At 40.7% G+C, this 19739-nt stretch overlaps 1 protein-coding gene across 7 annotated transcripts in view; it reads right to left on the bottom strand.

The window, feature by feature from the left end:
• The window catches only part of Amotl1 (angiomotin like 1), a 179409-nt gene that overhangs the window by 49762 nt on the left and 109908 nt on the right, over positions 1-19739 (bottom strand). For all 7 annotated transcript variants that reach the window (XM_004838055.4, XM_087212303.1, XM_087212305.1 and 4 more), the window contains 3 exons: positions 12850-13141; positions 5719-5863; positions 4406-4495 (listed from right to left, as the gene is read on the bottom strand). In XM_004838055.4, coding sequence (XP_004838112.2) covers positions 4406-4495; positions 5719-5863; positions 12850-13141 — 527 coding nt within the window. The remainder of the gene's footprint in view (positions 1-4405; positions 4496-5718; positions 5864-12849; positions 13142-19739) is intronic.

The raw sequence follows: 19739 nt of genomic DNA, 5'->3' as shown, positions 1-19739 counted from the left end.
CCAATGAGATGAAAAACACAGAAGAAATGGACAGATTCCTAGATAACTATGAATTACCAAAGTTGAACGAAGAAGAAGACCTAAAAATTCTAAACAACACAATATCAATCAATGAAATTGAAAATGTAATTAAAAACTTGCCAACTAAGAAAAGCGCAGGTCCTGATGGCTTCACTGCTGAATTCTACAAGACATTTAGAGAGGAACTATTGCCACTACTGTTTAAACTTTTCAACGAAATTGGAAGGGAAGCAATACTCCTGAATTCATTCCTGAAAGCAAGCATGACCTTGATCCCCAAAGCAGAGAAAGACCCAACCAAAACAGAGAACTATAGGCCAATCTCACTAATGAACATAGATGCAAAAATCCTTCATAAGATATTGGCAAGTAGAATGCAGAAGATCATCAAGAAGATCATACACCCTGACCAAGTGGGATTGCATCCCTGGGATGGTTCAACATATGCAAATCAATCAATGTAATACACTATATCAATAGAGCCAAGAACACAAACCATATGATCATCTCAATAGATGCAAAAAAAGCATCTGACAAAATCCAACACACATTTATGATTAAAAACTCTACAAAAAATTGGAATAGATGGTCTCTACCTCAATCTGATAAAAACCATCTATGAAAAAACAACAGCCAATATTATACTAAATGGTCAAAAACTGAAATCCTTCACACTAAAATCAGGAACAAGACAAGGATGTTCACTATCAACACTCCTGTTCAATACAGTCTTGGAAATATTAGCCACAGCAATTAGGAAAGAGAAAGAAATAACAGGAATAAAGATAGGAAATGAAGAAGTTAAATTATCATTATTTGCACATGATATGATACTCTATATAGAAGACCCCAAGAACTCCACCAAAAGTCTTTTAGACTTAATAACCAAATACAGTAAAGTAGCCGGATACAAGGTCAACACACAAAAATGAATAGCTTTCCTCTACACAAACAACAGACTCACTGAGAGAGAAATAGGGAAAACAATTCCTTTCACAATAGCATCCAAAAAACTGAAATACCTAGAAATCAACCTAACGAAATCAAAGACCTCGTCTCTGAAAACTATAGCACTCTGAAAAGAGAGATTGGAGATGGTATCAGAAAATGGAAAGACATCCCTTGGTCCTTGGTAGGAAGAATCAACATAGTGAAAATGGCCATACTTCCACAACTGCTATATAGATTCAATGCAATCCCAATTGAAATCCCAGAAGCATACTTCACGGACGTTGAGAAAATAATCCAAAAATTCATTTGGAACAAGAAGAGACCTAGAATAGCAAAAGCAATACTAGGCAACAGAGACATGGCAGGGGGTATCACAACGCCCAACTTGAAACTATACTACAAAGCTACTGTGATAAAAACAGCATGGGACTGGGAAAGAAACAGACCTGAGGACCAGTGGGACAGATTAGAAGATGCAGAAACAACTCCAGACACACTCACCCACCTCATCTCTGACAAAGGAGCCAAATACCCTCACTGGAGGAAAGATAGCCTCTTTAATAAATGGTGCTGGAGAAATTGGGTTTCAACTTGCCAAAGATTAAAACTAGACCTATATCTCTCAACATGCACTCAACTAAAATTGAAATGGATTAAAGATCTAAATATTAAAACAGAAACGCTGAACCAGCTGGAAGAGAGGTTAGGTAGAATTCTTGAAGACACTGGTGTAGGAAACAATTTTATGAACAAAGCCTCAGTTACCAGTGAACTAGCACAAACAATCAACAAGTGGGATCTCTTCTTATTAAAAAACTTCTGCAAAAGAATCATACCACAGCAATACATGTCCACCCATGTTTATAGCGGCACAGTTCGTAATAGCTAAAGCTCGGAAACAGCCCAAGTGCCCAACAACTGGAAACCTGATAAAGAAAATGTGTTTTTTTAATAAAATGGAGTACTACTTGGCCATAAAGAACTAGAAACTAGAGACATTTTTAGCTAAATGGATGCATATTGAGGCCATATTCTTAAGTGAAATGAATAGGACACACAGTTTCTCTAATGTGAGAAACTAAAAGTGTAAATAAGGATTAAAATGATTAAAATGAATAACTGATAATTTGAAATATGAAGAAAAGGCCCAAAGAGGTAAGGAGGTGGGAGGGGAAGGAGAAAGAAAAGAAGGGAAAGGAAAAATGAGAAAAGAAAAATAATTGAAACGAAGTCTATGTAAATAAGGAAGGGTGGAGGGGGTGAAGGGTGCACAGGTAATGGGGAAAAATAAGAAGCAAGATATGTCATGTACAGGTACAAGCACCCAGTGATAAATGTAAACGTACTATATACCTAAACTGTAACAATAAAAGAACTTAAGCAAAAAAAAAAAAAAAAAAAAGCTTCTGTACAGCAAGAGAAACCAACAACAGTGTGAAGAGACAACACACAATGTGGGAAAAAAAATTTTACCTGCTGTTCCTCAGACAAAGGTCTACTATCTAGAATCTATACAGAACTTAAAAAATATCAGACCTCCCAAATTTAAAGACCCAATCCAAAAATGGGCATCTGACATGAACCGCTATTTCTCAGACAAAGAAGTAGAAACAGCAAGTAAACATATGAAAAAATGTTCAACATCACTGGTCATTCTAGAGATGCAAATGAAAAAAATGCTAAGATTCCATCTCACCCCAGAAAGAATGGCTGCTATCATGAAATCAACCAATAACAAATGCTGGCGGGGCTGTGGGGAAAGAGGAACACTGCTCCACTGCTGATGGGAGTGTAGACTGGTGCAACCACTGTGGAAATCAGTATGGAGATACCTCAAAGAACTAGGACTATAAACTCCCATTTGACCCAGCTATTCCCTGCTGGGTGTCTTCCCCAAAGAATTAAAAGAATCAGACCATAATGATATATGTGTACCCATGTTCATAGCAGCACAGTTTGTAATAGCTAAAACTTGGAAACAGCCCAAGTGCCCATCAACTGGAGACTGGATAAAGAAAATGTGGTTGTATTATAAAATGGAGTACTACTCAGCCATAAAAAACGAGAAATCAGAGACATTTATAGCTAAGTGGATGCACACTGAGGCCATACTCTTAAGTGAAATAAATAGGACACACATGTGTAAATACCAAATAGTTTCTCTAGTGTGAGAAACTGAAAGTGTAAATAAGGACTAAAAGGTATAATAGGTAATGTGAAGTCGGAAGAAAAGGGGTAAAGAGGAAGGGGAAGTGGGAAGGGTAGGGAAAGGAAAGAAGGGAATGGGATTAATATGAGAAAATGACAAAATGGAAACCAAGTCTTTGTAAATAGAATCTGGGGCAAAAGCCCTAGATAGTGTTTGCTTGCCAAAAACAGAATTTAAAAATAAAGCAGGGTGGTGATCAAAATATGTATAAAAATACCAAAATGAAACCCAACATTTTGCAAAATTAATAAACACAAATAAAAATATACATTGGAAAAATAAAAATGAATTTAAAATGAAGAGGTAACAAAAAAGTGTAATGCAATAGAAGCAAATTTGGGGGAAACAAAGGAAGTTAAACTCAACAAAACAGTAGTAAAATTTTAAAAATTTAGCCATTTCCCAACCTTTATGTCGGGGTACATTTAACAAGCTCACATCAGAGTATCACTATCATACAATGAATGAGTAGTGCCTGAATACATTCCTTTTTGTTCTTTCAATTGTGTATATTTCATGAGTACTTAGATACACATAACATTGTTGAGAATTATGATATAAGTGTGAATCCAATTTCCTAAAGACCTTTAAGAAAAGTAAGATTTTTAAATTACTGTCTTGTGTAAAGAATTTTCAGAAATTCAAACTTTTACCAATGGTTCATCAAAACCCATCTAATTTTATTATTTGCCTCTGGCAAAACTAATAAAATATTTGCCTGATAGATGTGGTTTATAAAGAATTTGTTTATTATTCCTGGTGAGATGGGTTCAGTTTAGTGGTTTCTGGAAAAGAGCATTACTTATGGAGATGTATGGCATGAGCATTTAAATGGATCACACATTGGCAGGTGCAGCCAGTCTTGAACTCCATGGCCTAAATGGGCACAAACCTAGCCAGAGAACCAAGACTACTTAGTTTCCCTCTCTCTCCTAAGGAAAAAGGTTGTGTCTTATTTGAAATAGTGAGTGGCAAGAAAGATTGTAATGTTGCTATTCCTTGTAGGAGATTTTAGACTGAGGAATTGCAGGTCAGAAGGACTAAATCAACATCACTGAAATGACACACACATGTCAGTCTTGGCTTTGTCTCTGAGAACCACAAAAGAGCTTCACCAAGACGAGGAGGCTGTACGCTAAATTAACACACAGAAAGCGAACAGCACAAAACCTATTTAAAATTATTAAAAATCCAGCTTTGGGGGAAATAAATGTAGAGACTCACTCTGGGAAGCATAATGACCCTCTGCAGCTTCATCTTCATGCCCCTGGTATTCCCTGCTGCACAGCTGTCTGTTGGCTGTCTCTAGTCGATCTATGAATAAATAGGAAGTGATTGAAAATAAGTGCACATCGATTTAAGTCAACATCCAATGGTGAAACGAAGTGATGCCAAAGAGTATGAAGAATCCTCAGTCAGAAGCCCCAAAATGAACAATTTTTGAGAAGAAACTATTATAACCATGTTCCCAAATATCACAAGAAAGGGCTTCAGGTGCTGCCCTGTGTCTTTATGCAGTCCAAAGAGTATGCACTAGCAGCAGGCAACGACGGATAGTTTGTAATACAAACTGCTTCACTCCTTCAAAGGACAGCAAGCCTCTGATTCAATGCTTTCCCGAAGTCTTCATAACCTGAAACCCAGCCACAGTGTAACCCTGACCATCAGCCCTACATTTTAGCCAGTGACTGCTAACTGAATCTCAACATCGAAAATAGATAAAAATAACAAATTAATACCAAAAAGATCAAAATGGTCTACAAAGATGGCACACAGGAAGTTCTGTTTGTTCAAACTACTTGACAGATCTTCATTTATCCAATGAAATAATCTGACTCACTGAGTATTTATAGGATGTATAAGATATTCAAAACAAAAGAGCTTGTAGTAAGAGAAAAAGTAGTATCTAGCTACTGGGGACCACATGGGCATACGAGTCAACTGAAAAGTGGCTTGCCTGACTGAGAGTGAGGTAAAACTTTATGTTTTAAGCCATCATGCACACCAGAGGTGGCCAAGATTCCACAACAGGTGGCTCTGATCTTTCAAGAAGGAGATATATCTACTCTCTTCAAATCTATGGGCTTTTTTCTTTCTCCAGTAAGAACATATGTATAGTTCTGTCTCCAATGTTATACCTAGCAACTCAGGTGCTGGCTTCCAAAGAATGCTACCAAGTGACTCAGCCTGATGGACAAAGGGTTGTGCAGCCAGCCTTGGTCCTTTGAAACACTCCCATCCACACAGTCATGACTACTACTGCTGAGTACTTTAAAAGAACTCAGAGCTACACACAGTCCCTTCCTTTCCCAGCCTTGTACATGCAGATTGTCACTTCTAAGGCTCCATGCTGCTCCCTACCACCTACAAGACTGGAGAGAACAATCCTGTTCTTCAAACACCTTTCCCTACCAGATGGCTGCAATTTAAAGAAAATCTAATACAGGAAGAATGGCATCTGTGGCAAAGCAATTTGGGCCGGAACTGGACTATCAGCACCTGGGCAGTGTAGAAGGAAGGACATGAGGAGAACTTGCCTCGGAGGTCTCTGTTGAAATCATGAAGTCGTCTGATCTCGCCTTCCAGTTTGTTTCTCATTGCCTTGTCCAGCGACTCTCGCTTGGTGGTCGACTTGACCAGACTTTCATAGGCTTCTGAAATTCTTTGAAGTTCTTTTTCAAACTGTAAGAAAGAACTGGCATTAGTGTGACATTCATGCCAGCATCTTAGTAACACGGATTCAATAACATTCAGAATTGTGGAATCAGTTCCCCTCCAACTTTTGCCCTCTAAGGGCTGCATCAGAATTCTTTTTCTTTTTTTTTGGTACCGGGGATCGAACTTGGGACCTTGCTCTTGTGAGGCAGGCAGTGGAACCACTGAGCTAAATCCCCAGTCCCTGCATTAGAATTCGATAAATAACAGGTTCATAAAACTGGCCAAACAAGGTCACCTTGTAAAACTCCCTCTGTACCATTATCAGTAAGGGGTGAATCGAAACACATGTTAAGCCTCTTATATTTTGTACGGCCATTTGTAACTATTATCATTAATCCCATTTAACATAAGGAAAATATTACAGCACAGAACAACTGAAGCACTATAACCAAAACCCAAACTTCCAGATTCTAAGCACAGTGCTCTTGCAGAGATCCTCCTACTCGTCTCCTTGTGACTGAGCAGTTTTACCCCTTGCCTATCAAATTACCTATATTAAGGACTAATAGACTTGTACCTATGTGAAAACCAATGCACCACAGGAAGCCTCTTCATATACAGGAAATAAGAGATATTGCTGGATTAAAACTTTTCTTTTCTTTTCTTTTGTATTTCACTAGATCGAGAACAGGAGAGCTTTTAACCTGAGGCACACATGACTCTGTAACAAGTAGCTAGAACTGCTACACTAAAAAATTAGTGTATTTGAAGTGGGTATCAATAAACCCCACTTTGTTATTGTGTAACTAATCCAGGAGGAAAGGTAAGGATTGGAAACATGGATGGAAACTTAGGGGGCTGCTGCCAAGTCAGAATGGGAGGAGACCAGAGCCATGCTTTTAGTCCCTCCGCAGGAAAACGATGTCACCAGGAGCAAGGTACCCTCTTCTCTGAACTCAGTTGCCCAGATCAGAAAGTCCCTTCCAAGACTCCTATAATAAATAACACATATCCTAAAAAATGTCCATTATTTGCTTACAATGTGCAGTTTCTTCTGGGTCCAGGGATGCAGAAATAAGTAAGATAATTCCTAGCCTTTAGGAGCTCTCAAACTAAGCTGGCATGTGCCAGGACTGTACACTTCTACCTGCTGTGTAATAAGGGGTATGGCAGTGCAATGTCGTGACAGCCTAGAGATAAGACAGTTTTTCAGAGGAGAGAAGGGCTTTCTTTGAAAAAAGACTTCAGAGAAAATGGCATTTAAAATAAATATTAAATGACAAATGGGAATTTGCCAGGCAGAGGAGATAGACCAAAGGGCTTTGTCATTCTAAGCAGATGACCAGTCATTAGAGTCCAGGGAGAGCAGATGTGGCAGGAGCCAGGGTCGAGGGAAGGACTTAAGTTTACAGGCAAGGGGGAATTATAGGGATGGAAAGGATTGGAGAAGGGCAAGCTCTAAGTCTCATAGAGGTGGAGGTGGAGGTGGATTTGGAGGATGGCAGTAGAGGAGGAGGCAGGAGAAGAGGAGGCAGGAGAAATGGAGTCCAGGTAAGAAGCTCATTCTTGCCTGGCGTGGTGGCACAGGCCTGTAATTCCAGCACTTGGGAGGCAGAGACAGGAGGATCGCCAAAAGCTTGAGGCCAGCCTGAACTACATAGCGAGATCCTGTCTCAAAACAAAACAAAGCCTGAGTTAAAATAAAATAAAATTCATTCATTAGAAAAAGAAGCTAATGCTTGGTATATGGGTCAAGATAGTAGGGAAGAAAGAAATCAAGGACAACATAGACATTTATAGCTCAGAGGATAGGGTAATATGTTAACCAAGCAATCGTATGAGAAACAGGTTTACCAGAGAAGGAAAACCAGGGTCTCTCTGTAGATACCAAGATCCAGCACTGAAGAGTTCTAATTAGCAGGTGGAGATAAAGGTCTGAAAGCCAGCAGAGCAGCTGTAGGGTCATCGCCAATGGATGGGGGATAGTATGAAAGTAGAAGACCATTTAGGGAGATTAACAGATGATTAGAAGGCCAAGGACAGGGTGCATTCACAGGGAGGGATGGCTATGGCAAAACACAGAAAGCAAAGCCAGCAACGTCTTAGGTGCTAGGAAAACAAAGATTTAAAGACGCAAACTCAAGGTCAGTGCCCCCTGAGGTTACAAGGGAGCCAAGACAGGCTGGGAAGAAGGCAATAAAAAGGCTGAAGAGCACTGAGGCTTCTGCTTAGTGGCAGCCAGTAGCAGTGGAATCCAGATACCGAGACTCCTTTTTCTATTACATTGTTTTCCCTAAGGTCTCCTTATACTAGAGTTTTCCATGTGCCCCTCATTTCAACAAGGCCTTTCTGTTTCTTCCACAGATACCATGAATTGTTGATAATGTGGTGGTACAGAGAATAGCATGTCCTGAATCCTGTTCACAGAGCTACCACAAATAATGTTCCTTCCTTTTAATTTTGTTTTCAAAAAAGATAGTTGCCAAACAAATAACATTTCTATGCCAATTTTATCCATAAAAAAGGGCCTTTATTTTCAGACAGATGGGCATGGCACGGGGACAGTTTCCTTCAAGGCCACAGGGAATCTCCTAGTCACTAAGGAGGCCTAAGCCACAGCACGAGGCGTTGCCCTGAGAAGGTGCTCATTCTGCAGGCCCAGTGTGGCTGGGAGCCTTTCTGAACCATGTACCCTCAGAAATGTTCCCAGGGAATGAGTTCACAGTATTTTTATCTGTTGTATTCATCTCACTGAAATTCTGAAGTGCACATATATTTTCTGTCTTTGACTTGACTGTTCCCTCCTTGATGGCAGAAACAGCCCTCCCTACCCTAAAATTGGACACTGCCCAGGACCAAAACAGTGACTAATTAATCTTTAACAGACTTGGGCTCTGACAAACTGTACCTGACCATAGATTCATCCCTTCCATTGAAGGAACCTCCTTCTGCACAATGTGAGAAGAAACTCCAGGGCCCCTACAACAGCATATTTTACTATATCAAAGAACAAAAATGACTAAGAACCAGCCCTTGGCTATGTACTTAGGTATATCCTGTGCAAAATGATTTCGGCAGTGGTGATAAAAGATTAGTATCCTTCAGTGTAGTGGCAGAGGACAGAGCTGTGACTAAATATGGGAAATTAAAGAGATGAAAATTTTGATTCTACATGAGGAAGAGTTTTCTAATTATATTTTCCAGAAGTATAGTATACCCAGTAGTGACCTTTTTTTCTCTGGAAATATTCAAGTGAAAAATGAACAGCCTCCTCCTTTCTGGGACACAAAACAAGGATTTCTAAAAGGTGGAAAGTCAGAGCAGATTCACATTAAGAACTTTAAATCTAAAGCTCCTTTATTTCTTTTTTGTGGTTGTTCTTTGGTTTTTGTCAAATTTTTTTGGTACCGAGAATTGAACTCAGGACCTTGCACTTGCCAGGCAGGTGGAGCACCACTGAGCTAAACCCCCAGCCCTCTTTTATTTATGATTGCACACTCCTGCAGAACAGGAGCCACACGTTCTTCTTCAGAACCCTCATGTTCAGACATGAGGAGGTCTCTGAGATTTGTCAAAGAAGGGAAAGACAAACAGCTGCCTCTGATATGAAACCATGAGGGCATGTTTAGACTGAATTTGGTACACAGAGGGAAAGTCAAGTTTGCCTCTAGTGCTCCCATCCTCCCTCCAGCCCAGCTGCAGGGAGGTCTCAGGCTGGGCCGTGAGAGAAGCACTCAGTGTCCCCAGAAACAGAACTTCGAGCAGAGCAGAAAGCTCTGCACAGCTTCCACTGGTGCCACTGTCGTAAGGCAAATGAGCAGAGAGGACCTCAGGAAAATCTCAGCTGTCCCAAGCTCTGAATGTGGACTTCTTCCCTGAGCACCGTCACCTACTCAGCTCAGGGACACCCAGGACCAAAGAAAGGCCTGTCGTCCATACCACAGACTGCCCAATCAAAGCCACCCTCATTTTGCTCACAAACACCCAAAGGCTGAAGTAACTGTAAATGCTCAGCCTTTGCCCTCCCAGTGTTATCTATCCCCTGATGGCTTCCGAGGCCAACCACTCAATAGCCCACAGTCTGGTCCTGGTGGAAACTCTGCCCATTAATTAAATTTTAGGGAAACTGAGAGGAAAAAGAAGCAAGATGAGAAGCCAATTCTCTAGTGTGAGAAACTTAAAGAGTAAATAAGGACTAAAAGGTATAACAGATAATGTGAAATAGGAAGAAAAGGGGCAAAGGGCAAGGGGAAGTGGGAGGGAGAGGGAAAGGAAAGAAGGGAATGGAATTAATATGAGAAAATGAAAAAATGGAAGCAAAATCTTTTTTTTTTTTGGGAAACAAAATCTTTGTAAATAAGGAGGGGTGGAGGGGTTGAAGGGAGGGCAGGGGAAGAGGGAAAAAATAAGAACCAAGAGGGTATGTAAAGGTGCAAATTTCCAATGATGAGTGTCATTATATTGTATACCTAAAATGTACCAATAAAAGGATATACAGTTAAAAAAAAATGAGAAACCAAAATCAACAGATCTTTCTGGGAGTTCTTGATCATCACTGCAATACTAACAGCGATAACCATTACCTTGTGGTCCTTTAGAAACAAGACCTCCATAACTAGGTTGGGTTTTGGCAATGTCTGAATTCAGTCATTCTCTTTTGCTGTGTTCCTGGCACAATGTGCACAGGAGAAAGGTCTGCAATTAAAAATTCATCTACCTTTCTTCTGCCCTTACAATGAATCTCTGTGGGGGCCAATGTCTCCCAATGCTGTGAGGATCGAAGATGGGATGCAGTGTAGGAATAGCATGGTCACATCCTATAGTATGGTGCTGTGGGCCACCTAAAGCAGGGGGCAAATCCATGCCAGGAAACTAGCAGCCATCATCACTGAGAAGAAAAGTCATTACCTCACCTGACCATGATCTCCTCAGACTTAAGGCTTAAGCAACTGTTGAGAACACTGAGCAGCGAGGCTGATGGTAAGGTAATTTAGAGAACCAGGATGGCCTAAGCATGAAATAATACACCACCAATTTCACGCAACTCTTCTATGTCTCAATCCTAGATGCTAAGAACATCTATAGAACTAATGACGAGTATGCCAAGAATCTAACAAACTTTGAGCTTTTAAACTGACGATTTTGGCTTGACAGATGACAGATCAATAAAATGTAGTATTTATGAAACTGTTTACAATATTCAGGGAATGAAGGAATTTTGAGTTCCAGAAGAAAAACAGCTTTCCATTTTCAGAAGTCATATAAATCCCTTTGACCACAAATTCCAAGAATCACCCCCTGGGCAGGAGAAATAGATGTACTGGGAGATTAAGTGATTTTATTTTTCAAAAAAGAAGTGTGCATCAAAAGCAAGAAATTGTTAGTCAATGAAAAGTATATATTAATAAGCCAATGATCATTCTGTACTATGCATGTAACTCTTTAACAGTATCACCCAGAACCATATTCTTTTTTTTTTTCTCTTTTGAAGCAGGATCTCACTAAGTTGCCTAGACTGGCTTTGAACTAGTGATTCCCTTGCCTCAGCCTCCCCCACCACACCTAGCTCAGATGCAGCACCAAACTCTGCAGTGCTCTACAAGGTCTACAGTGCTCTTGGACATGTCTACTCTGGAGCTTCATTATAGGGAAGAAATACTGGTTTCCCAGAAGTGCTTAGTGGGTCCCTCCCAATTCTCAGGTTATATGAGGCTTTCCTGAGAGGGGTCAGAGGCAAGCTGGGGCCAGGAAACAACATGCCTATTTCCCAATTTCCAAGGATTCAAATGTGGGTGGGAGTGGGGGTGCAGTCTTCAGGCATCCCTGTGTGTTTCTGGCTCTCATTTCCCCCCTGCAATAAAGGCAGCCAAAGCCAAGTCTAGTCTTGACTCAGAAAGCTCCAGACCTTTCCAGTGGAAGTTCTGCACAAACATGCTGGGGCAGATTCTGTCTGTGAACATTCTCACCATCAGATCTACTGCCCCTAGCATTTTACTGGCTGTTCCTGGGAATGGAGAGGGGGCTGCAATGCCCAAACCCTGACCAGTAAAAGGACCACCTTTACCTGTGAAATTAATACTAAATAATGAATAGTAAATCATGTAGCCAAGATCATCAATGGCTATATGTAGCCAAAGGGACAATGAATGCTCTTGTAGTCAGGGAGAGTTTATATTCCTATCCTTTCTCCTTAAGAAAGCCTCTTATTGCCAGAGACAGAGTCAGGCATTTAGACTCATAAGATCACTACTACATGCCTCTTTGCCCCAGAAATGATAACTGATGTGTCCAGGCTCAGTCTGGCTCTGAGCATAAAGGTCTAAAGACAAGGGCTGCCCCACATTCTGATATCACCATTATAGCCATGTGGGCTGGAATTACTCAGCATCTCTCCACCAGATAAGTGGCAAACAGAAGGAAGATATGCACTAACCGGTATTCTTGACCTCCAGTGTTGAGGCACTGCTTCATTTTGCAGTGAATAGCTAATGAGACAACACGGCAAGCATAGGGCTCCTCAGAGTACCAGATTTAAAACTGATCTCTCACCGGGGATTTAGCTCAGTGGTTCCAACTGCCTGCCTCGAAAGCACAAAGTCCTGAGTTCATTCCCCAGTACCAAAATAAATAAATAAATAAAAACTGATCTCTCACAATTCATTCCTCTGTGTTACTCTGTTCCCTCTTCTACACGTGTCCACCTGGGGAAGTCCTACTTAGCCTCTATATCCCTGGTCAAGAGTCACCTCCCCTGTGTCTGTTGGATCCCTTGCACACTCCCCATGCAGGCATTAGCTTACACAGCTTTCTCCTCTTTTGGATGCAAGCCCCTCCAATGTAGCCCTAGGTTGTAATTTACTTTTGTCCCTCTGAACCCTTACACTGCCTAGCATAGAAAGGGGCCTCTAAACGCTGGCAAGTTAATCAGTGAATTTACACTCCATGAGCAGGTAAAGAATTCATTCCTTCTAGAGCAGCTTCTCCATCCCTTGTACCAGGTAGTCATATACCTTGTGAAGCTTGTCGGCATTGTCATAATAGCCTTGCAGTTCCTGGTGAAGCGCCCGGTTCTCCTCTGTTAGTATCTCCACCATTTGCTGGGCTCGCTCCACAATCGCAAAGGCATCCGGACCAAGCTGCTGGCTAGGGGAGGGAGCTGGAGGGGGCTGTTGAGTCGCCAGGGTCATCGGAAGTGGAAGTGGCAAGGAGATGGAGTGCAGTGGCCCACTGACGGAGGAGGTCTGTGAGGACATGGGGCTGTGCTGTTGCACTGTTGACGGGAACGGAAGTTGGCATGGGCGGCTGCAAGGGAACAGAAGACCAGCAATCAGACCTCAGGGGAAGTAGTGGGAGGAAGAAGGAAACCCCACCAATATACGTTTGCATTGTCGGTGACTTCCACAGTAAGAGGTCCCCAGTGAGCTTCTCAATGATCAGCTGAGCAACAGGTTTGGTTACTCATTCCACAGGTCTGTACTGTGTACCCTGCTGGATACTTGGGAGATAGCAGGCAACAAAGACTGGGTCCCTGGTCTAAGAAGCTGACATTCTAGAAGAAAGAGACAGGCACACCAGCAAACAATAAAACAAAGCCAAGTATCAAAATGCAATGAGTACCCTCCAAAGAACAGAATGAATAGTTGCTACTTCTGATTGACAGGTCAGGGACAGAATCTCAGAGAGGCAAAGATTTGACAGACAAGAAGGAATCGGGTTTAGATGAAGGGGGTATTAAGTGGGGGAAAGGAATACTCTAGGTAAGGCATCAGCTAGGGGTCAGGGCCCATGGCAAGAATCACCTGTCATGGGCAAGGGGAAGAGAGCAAGCCAAAGCAAAGCACATCCAGTGACCAGAAGTGCAGGACAAGACTAAAGAAGTGCAAAGACCCTCATGAGTCAAGGCCAGACTCCCCTCTGAGTGTACAAACTCCAGTGGAGGATCTGCCTTTGCTAGGAGTGATGGGCAGAGGTCACAGTGCATGGTGGCAAGAACAGACAGACACACAAGGCCCAGTGAGGAGGCCCGGGTAAGACTGACAGGGGCTCACAGGTGGAAGCAAGAAAAGAAACAATTGAGGGTCTAGGACAGGGAGGAAGGATGTGAAGAAAATACAAAAATACTCCTAGACTTTGGACTCTGTGCAAGTGGATAAGTGTACCAATTAAGAAAAATGGGAAGGTCTGGAAGAGAAACTGATCTGTGTTGTGTTTTCATTTTGAGTCCAATTTTAGCAATGTTAGGAAGAACATACAGAAGTGTTCATTGGTGGCTCAAATTCCTGGTCTTTTTCTTTGTATATGAAAGCATGAATTTCCATCTCCTGTCTCATTCCCTAGCAATTTCCTTCTCACTATTCTGTTAACCTGTTTCCTAAAAATCCCTGTAGTTTTTCAACCTAGGCCAAGTATTCCTAATGATAACGTTTATCGGTATAGGTATAAACAGCAAACATAGTCTTGATGTCTAGCTTTCCAACCACAGTTGTCTCTTCTGGAGAGATGGAGAAACTGGTTTTCTTGTTGACTTCCTTCACCTCTGGTCTCCATCTGGGAAACAGAAGTGAGGCGTAAGACTGAGCAACTACACAAACACCACCAGCATTTTGTGTCAGAGGGCAGAGTCCTCTGGAGGTCCTGCTCCTTCTAATCAGTAACAGTTCATGTGTTGCCCTCCATAACTCCTGGCCATCCATGGGCAAAGCTCTCAGTACTATCAATTTTTCCCAGAATGTCATCCCAGCCTTCTATTTTCCTTTTAAGTATATTTGCTGGAATATTTTGGGACCCTGTCAATTCTCATTTTGTAAGTATTTCTTACAGACTTGATGTCTCACAATGCCAGATCACAGCACCTAAATGCCAATGAGAAAAGAAAATTTGACAGGGTTCTCCCCAGCTCTCACCTCTATAAAGACCTTTATAAAGATGGCCATGGAATAAATCCAGCAGATCCTGCTATAGTAACTCATCTCAGGCCTCACTTGATAACTAGCAGAGTATTCCAACCAGTTCAGGAGATGCTTCCCAAGCAGGTTTCTTTCAGCCTTCAGACTCGGAGATCCTTCTATTTTACTGTATAGTAACTGACATCTACATTCCCTGAGTACAGAAAAGAATCAACTCAAAGTCATTCTTCCTTCCATAAGCAAGCTTCACCTTCTACCTGTCCTCAGATTTCAGAAAAGTATGTTGTCTGGGGAGAACTGTTGTATCACTATTTGGTCATCTCTTTAGACTAAAACGTTCTTTGCATTTTGATGAATCTGGGCCTCATCACAATGAAGTATATGTGTGAATATATGTGTCATGCCATGCATACAAGGAGGTTCAGTTTCATCACAAATGTAAACAAGTCCCATTCACCCTGCTCATATTTCACCCCTGACAGGAACTCCTACCAGTCGTGGGCCCAGCACCACACAGACTTGTTACTGAGTTAGTGCTTCCTGCAGGATGGCTAAACCCTAAAATGTATGTTTCATTGAAAGAGATTTCTGTCACAAGAGTACAAATACCACACATTAGATACCCCTGCCTTTCGTGCAAAGATACAAAGGCCAAGGCCTCTTTCCACCTCCTGAGCATTCCCTGCACACTTCCCCCAAGGAGAGGGATAATGTGGCTGATCTCCTGGGAGGCCACAGTTAGAAGCTCTGCTCACAGAAGCATCAGTACTTCCCCAAACCCATGAGTTTCAAGGTGGGGCTTCCACCTCCTACATTTATTTTAACTCTAGGATTTGAAGTCTTTTATGGTCCATGATGGGCCGTATTCTCAGACCTCTTTTCTTGCTATGTAACAATTAGAAAAACTGAGAGGCAGAAATCAAATGATAGTGCTTCCTGTGCTATCCTACACCCTCAATGATGGTGTGAGATTGAAGAAAAAGCATGTTTGCCAAGCTTAAAGTCAGAAAATAACAGGCTTTTTCAGAATGAGAAGTCTGCTATCAGAGAGATAGCACTAGCTTCACAACTCAGTGATACATTCTTGCTAACAAGCTCCACATGTCAATGGATGGTGTGCAGGCAGGAGAACAAACTTCTCCCCTGCTCTACTGCTCATCTGGGGTTAGTGAATGTGAAGATCTATGCAAGGCAGAAGGGTTTCAAGAGTGAACAGGAAAATTTCATACAAAATCACACCAATGCTATGGACCGGCTTATCCTCAGATTGCAAAGATAATACCACCTTTTTGGAAAAAAGAGGGGATAGGAGCTGACATTTATGGATAAGGCACTTGTGAACATAATTCTACACTAGAATTGTCTATTTTGTGTGTCTGTTTCCCCTATTAGATCATGAAGTTAGAGAGCAAGCTTATTGAATATCCTGTATCTTGGTCTCGTGGGACCACAATCCCCCTTATCTTATATGGCTGTCAAAGGATCTAAGGAGTATGTATCAAGTCTGGAATAGAGTAAGCACTGGAAAAATGTTAACTATTATCACCATTATTAACTGTTATCTGTTATCACCATTATTATCATTGCATCCGACAACTCCTAATACAGAGCCAACCATGAGGCAATCATGAGAAAGCCAGTAAATTTTTTTTCTGTTATGAATAACATTTACTGAGCAATTTTTACATTCCAGTAACTGTAGTATCCACTGCTACATGCATCAGCTCATTTTGACCTTTATAAAGTACATATCACTGTCTATTTTAGACAAGGAAAACAATACAGAGCAAGTAACTTCCCAAATACAGAAACAGATAAAACAAAAATACAAGAACCTAAAGGAGAGTCAAGTCTGGCTCTCTGACTCCAGAGTCCTTGCAGCTCACTGCTTCCCTGTAAACAGTGGTGAAAGGAAGGGAAGGCAGCCTCTGCTCCTGGATGCCTAACATCTGTGGCCCAGTCTGACCCACCACCCCGTCCATGATCTAAACCTCAAACTATAGCACCAGAACTTTTTGGTTCAAGTAACCTTGGAGTAAACATGAGGGCTAACAGCTTTTCTTGGACTATGACTTATATTCAAATTATTACCTTTTTACAGGTTAATGTCTCGTCTATAGGAAACATTCCATGAACATTTATTGAAGGTCTGCGCTATCTACCAGGCAGTACATTTCATCACCTAGCTTAACCTTCACAAAAATGCAGGCAGACAACACCATCCCTATTTCCATGAGAAAACAGGTTCAAGAAGTCAAACCTACTCCTTTCCAAAGGAACCCTGGAACACTAAAGAAAGTGACTATTTTCCACATGCCACCAAAATGACCAGTTATTCAAATATATCTGAGCAGGGCTGCCAGAGGCTCTCCACCAAAGTCCATAGTTCTTTATAAAAAATAAGACTCATAGGCTTTAAAAAATGATATCTAATCCCTGGTACCAAAAAAAAATGATATCTAAGAGACAAAATAGCCTTAGACTAGTCCTGCAGCATCAGTGTCTAGACCATTCTGTGCATAGGCTGACTCTCAGAACTTCACCCATTTCTCTCCTCTGAACTGCAAATTTCGCCTGAATCACGCTCTTGACGACTATCTATTACTGCCTATATATTATGTTTTTTTGTTATCTTGAATTTCTATTTAAATATATTACTTAATATTTCATGCATCAGTTGTATTTTCTCCCTAATTATTAACATATAAGCTTTCTAAGAATAGAAAATTATGACTTACGTTTAGTTGGCACCTGAGAAACTTTTGGTAATGGACTTAGTTCCCTGACCTGAGAGCAAGGTGCACCATTCACTTGATGGGTTTTCAAAGAACAAATAAGCCTTGGGCTGGGGATTTAGCTCAGTGGTTTCGCCACCTGCTGCGCAAGCTCAAGGACCCGAGATCGATCCCAGGTACCAAAAAAACAAAAAAGAACAAATAAGCCTTCAACATTGCATTAAGATTTGCTATGGACACTACAGGTAGATTGCAGAATTATGAAGACACCAGCACAATAACATAGTTTTGTGACACTGCCCATCTCATATACTTGAGGTCACAAGTGCAGCTCAAAAATTGAAGCAATGTTTATTTGGTTTGGAGAAACAAGGTCAGCTAAGCAACATTCAAGCAACAGTTCATTTGTGCTTCTCTACATACAACAAGGCCTCATACATAAATTTAAGCTTCTGCTTTTACATTATGCCCGTGTCATTCAATTTTCATATGCTTGGGCATTCACTGCTCTCATTCCATATACATTATCTCAGCATACAAATTTAGGCTCAGGGGATTCAGGTAACAAATCAGAGACCTCACAGTCTTTACAAAGCAAAAAATGAGCCTTGAACTCACATTCTTCCACCACACCAGGGAGTCTCCCATGTTGGCACAGAATAGCAGTGCTTGTTAACCTAGGGTAGCTATTTCTTTTACACTGGGGTTGAATTTTGGTTCTGCTACTTTAGCCTCGAACCATGGACAAGTTTTTAACCTCTTCTTCATCTTTAAAAGGTAACAACAATAGTACCTATTTCACAGAGCTGTGAGAATTAAATGATAAAAATGCATATAAAGCATTCCACTTTGAGTCTAACTTAGTAAAACACTGAATAATTATTATCCTTTGTTACTACCACACACTACTAGTGGGTGTTAGAAAGGCCAGAAACTATATCCTTGGGTCTCCCTTCCTTCTCCTAAAGGTTTGGACTAGCAATCACAGTCCATATTCCTAAGGCCTCCGTGAGGAATCCTGGGTTCTTCCTGCATCACAGAGTGCAGTGCAATGCTGAATCAGAGGAAATTTCAGGGGAGAATCAGGACGGGTCAGGGTACTCTCAGATTCTCATTCCTTCTTCTCCTATGCTGTCCAAACAGCAGCCAGTTGAACTAGTGATCTCTTGAAATGCGGCCAGTCCAAATTGAGATGTGTTCTGTGTCAAAGAGACATCAAAATTTGAAGACAATACAAAAAAAGAGTGAAAGAATGCATTTATTATGCATCACAAACATATCCTAATAAAAAGGGAAAAATAAAAAGCCATCTTAAAAGTCTTTTAAAAGGTAAAAGATCTCACTAGTTTTCATATTAGCCACTGAAATGATAGTATTTTTGATATAATGGGTTAACTAAAATATTTTTTAAATGTCTTTAAATGGATGAACTAAAATATGTTTTTACATTATTTTCATCTATTTATTTTAGCTCTTTTAGAAAGTAGCTGCTAGAAAATTTTATATTACACGTATGAGTCATGTTTTCCACTGGGCAGGGCTGCTCTGGCCCATCCTGCACAAAGGCCAATCAGAGGGTTAAAACCAGAATACAGTGAGCAACTGAGCAACGCCACCAACAGGCTCACTCTTCCCACACTGTGGCTCCCAGATCCACAGGAACGGGCACGAATAGTGACCACAAGCTGTACTCAGCATACTCTGTGCTTATCTACGTTAGGCCAATCAGGCTAATCTTTACTAAAAATAATGTGCCTTACTGACAAAAACTTTGCAAAATAAAACAAGAAAAGAAAAATCAGTGGATAAAAAAAATGATGTGGACAAGTCATTTACAAAAGAAAAAAATGAAAGCAGCTAAATACATATTTTCCAATACAAACTTATGAACAATATTTCCAGTTTATCAGTATTAACAATTCAGTTTTACAAGCATTTATTGAACCCCAGAGCAAGAATTTTTAAAAACTTCCCAAGATATGACACCTACTCAGATTCTGCCTGTGTAAAAAACAGTACATATCAAGAAGGCTGGAAAAAAGTATTATAAAAGGTAAAAGTGACAGTCTCCAGTAATGAGATTATAGAATTTCTTTTCTATTTTTCATATATTTCTGTTCTTTACACATTTTCTACAATGAATATATATAGCCATTTTTAAAAATTCATTAGCTAATGAAAAAAATTCATTAGAAAAATTAGAAAAAGAGAAAAAATTAGAAAATATAAACAAAAATTTATCATTGCCATTTCATTAAT

The sequence above is a fragment of the Heterocephalus glaber genome, unplaced genomic scaffold (assembly GCF_053883595.1).
Source record: "Heterocephalus glaber isolate CG9 unplaced genomic scaffold, H.glaber_assembly_v1.0 deba00001429, whole genome shotgun sequence".
NCBI lineage: Eukaryota > Metazoa > Chordata > Mammalia > Rodentia > Bathyergidae > Heterocephalus > Heterocephalus glaber.
The sequence above is the reverse complement of the archived record's forward strand: the minus strand, read 5'-3'. Positions and strand labels throughout refer to the sequence as shown.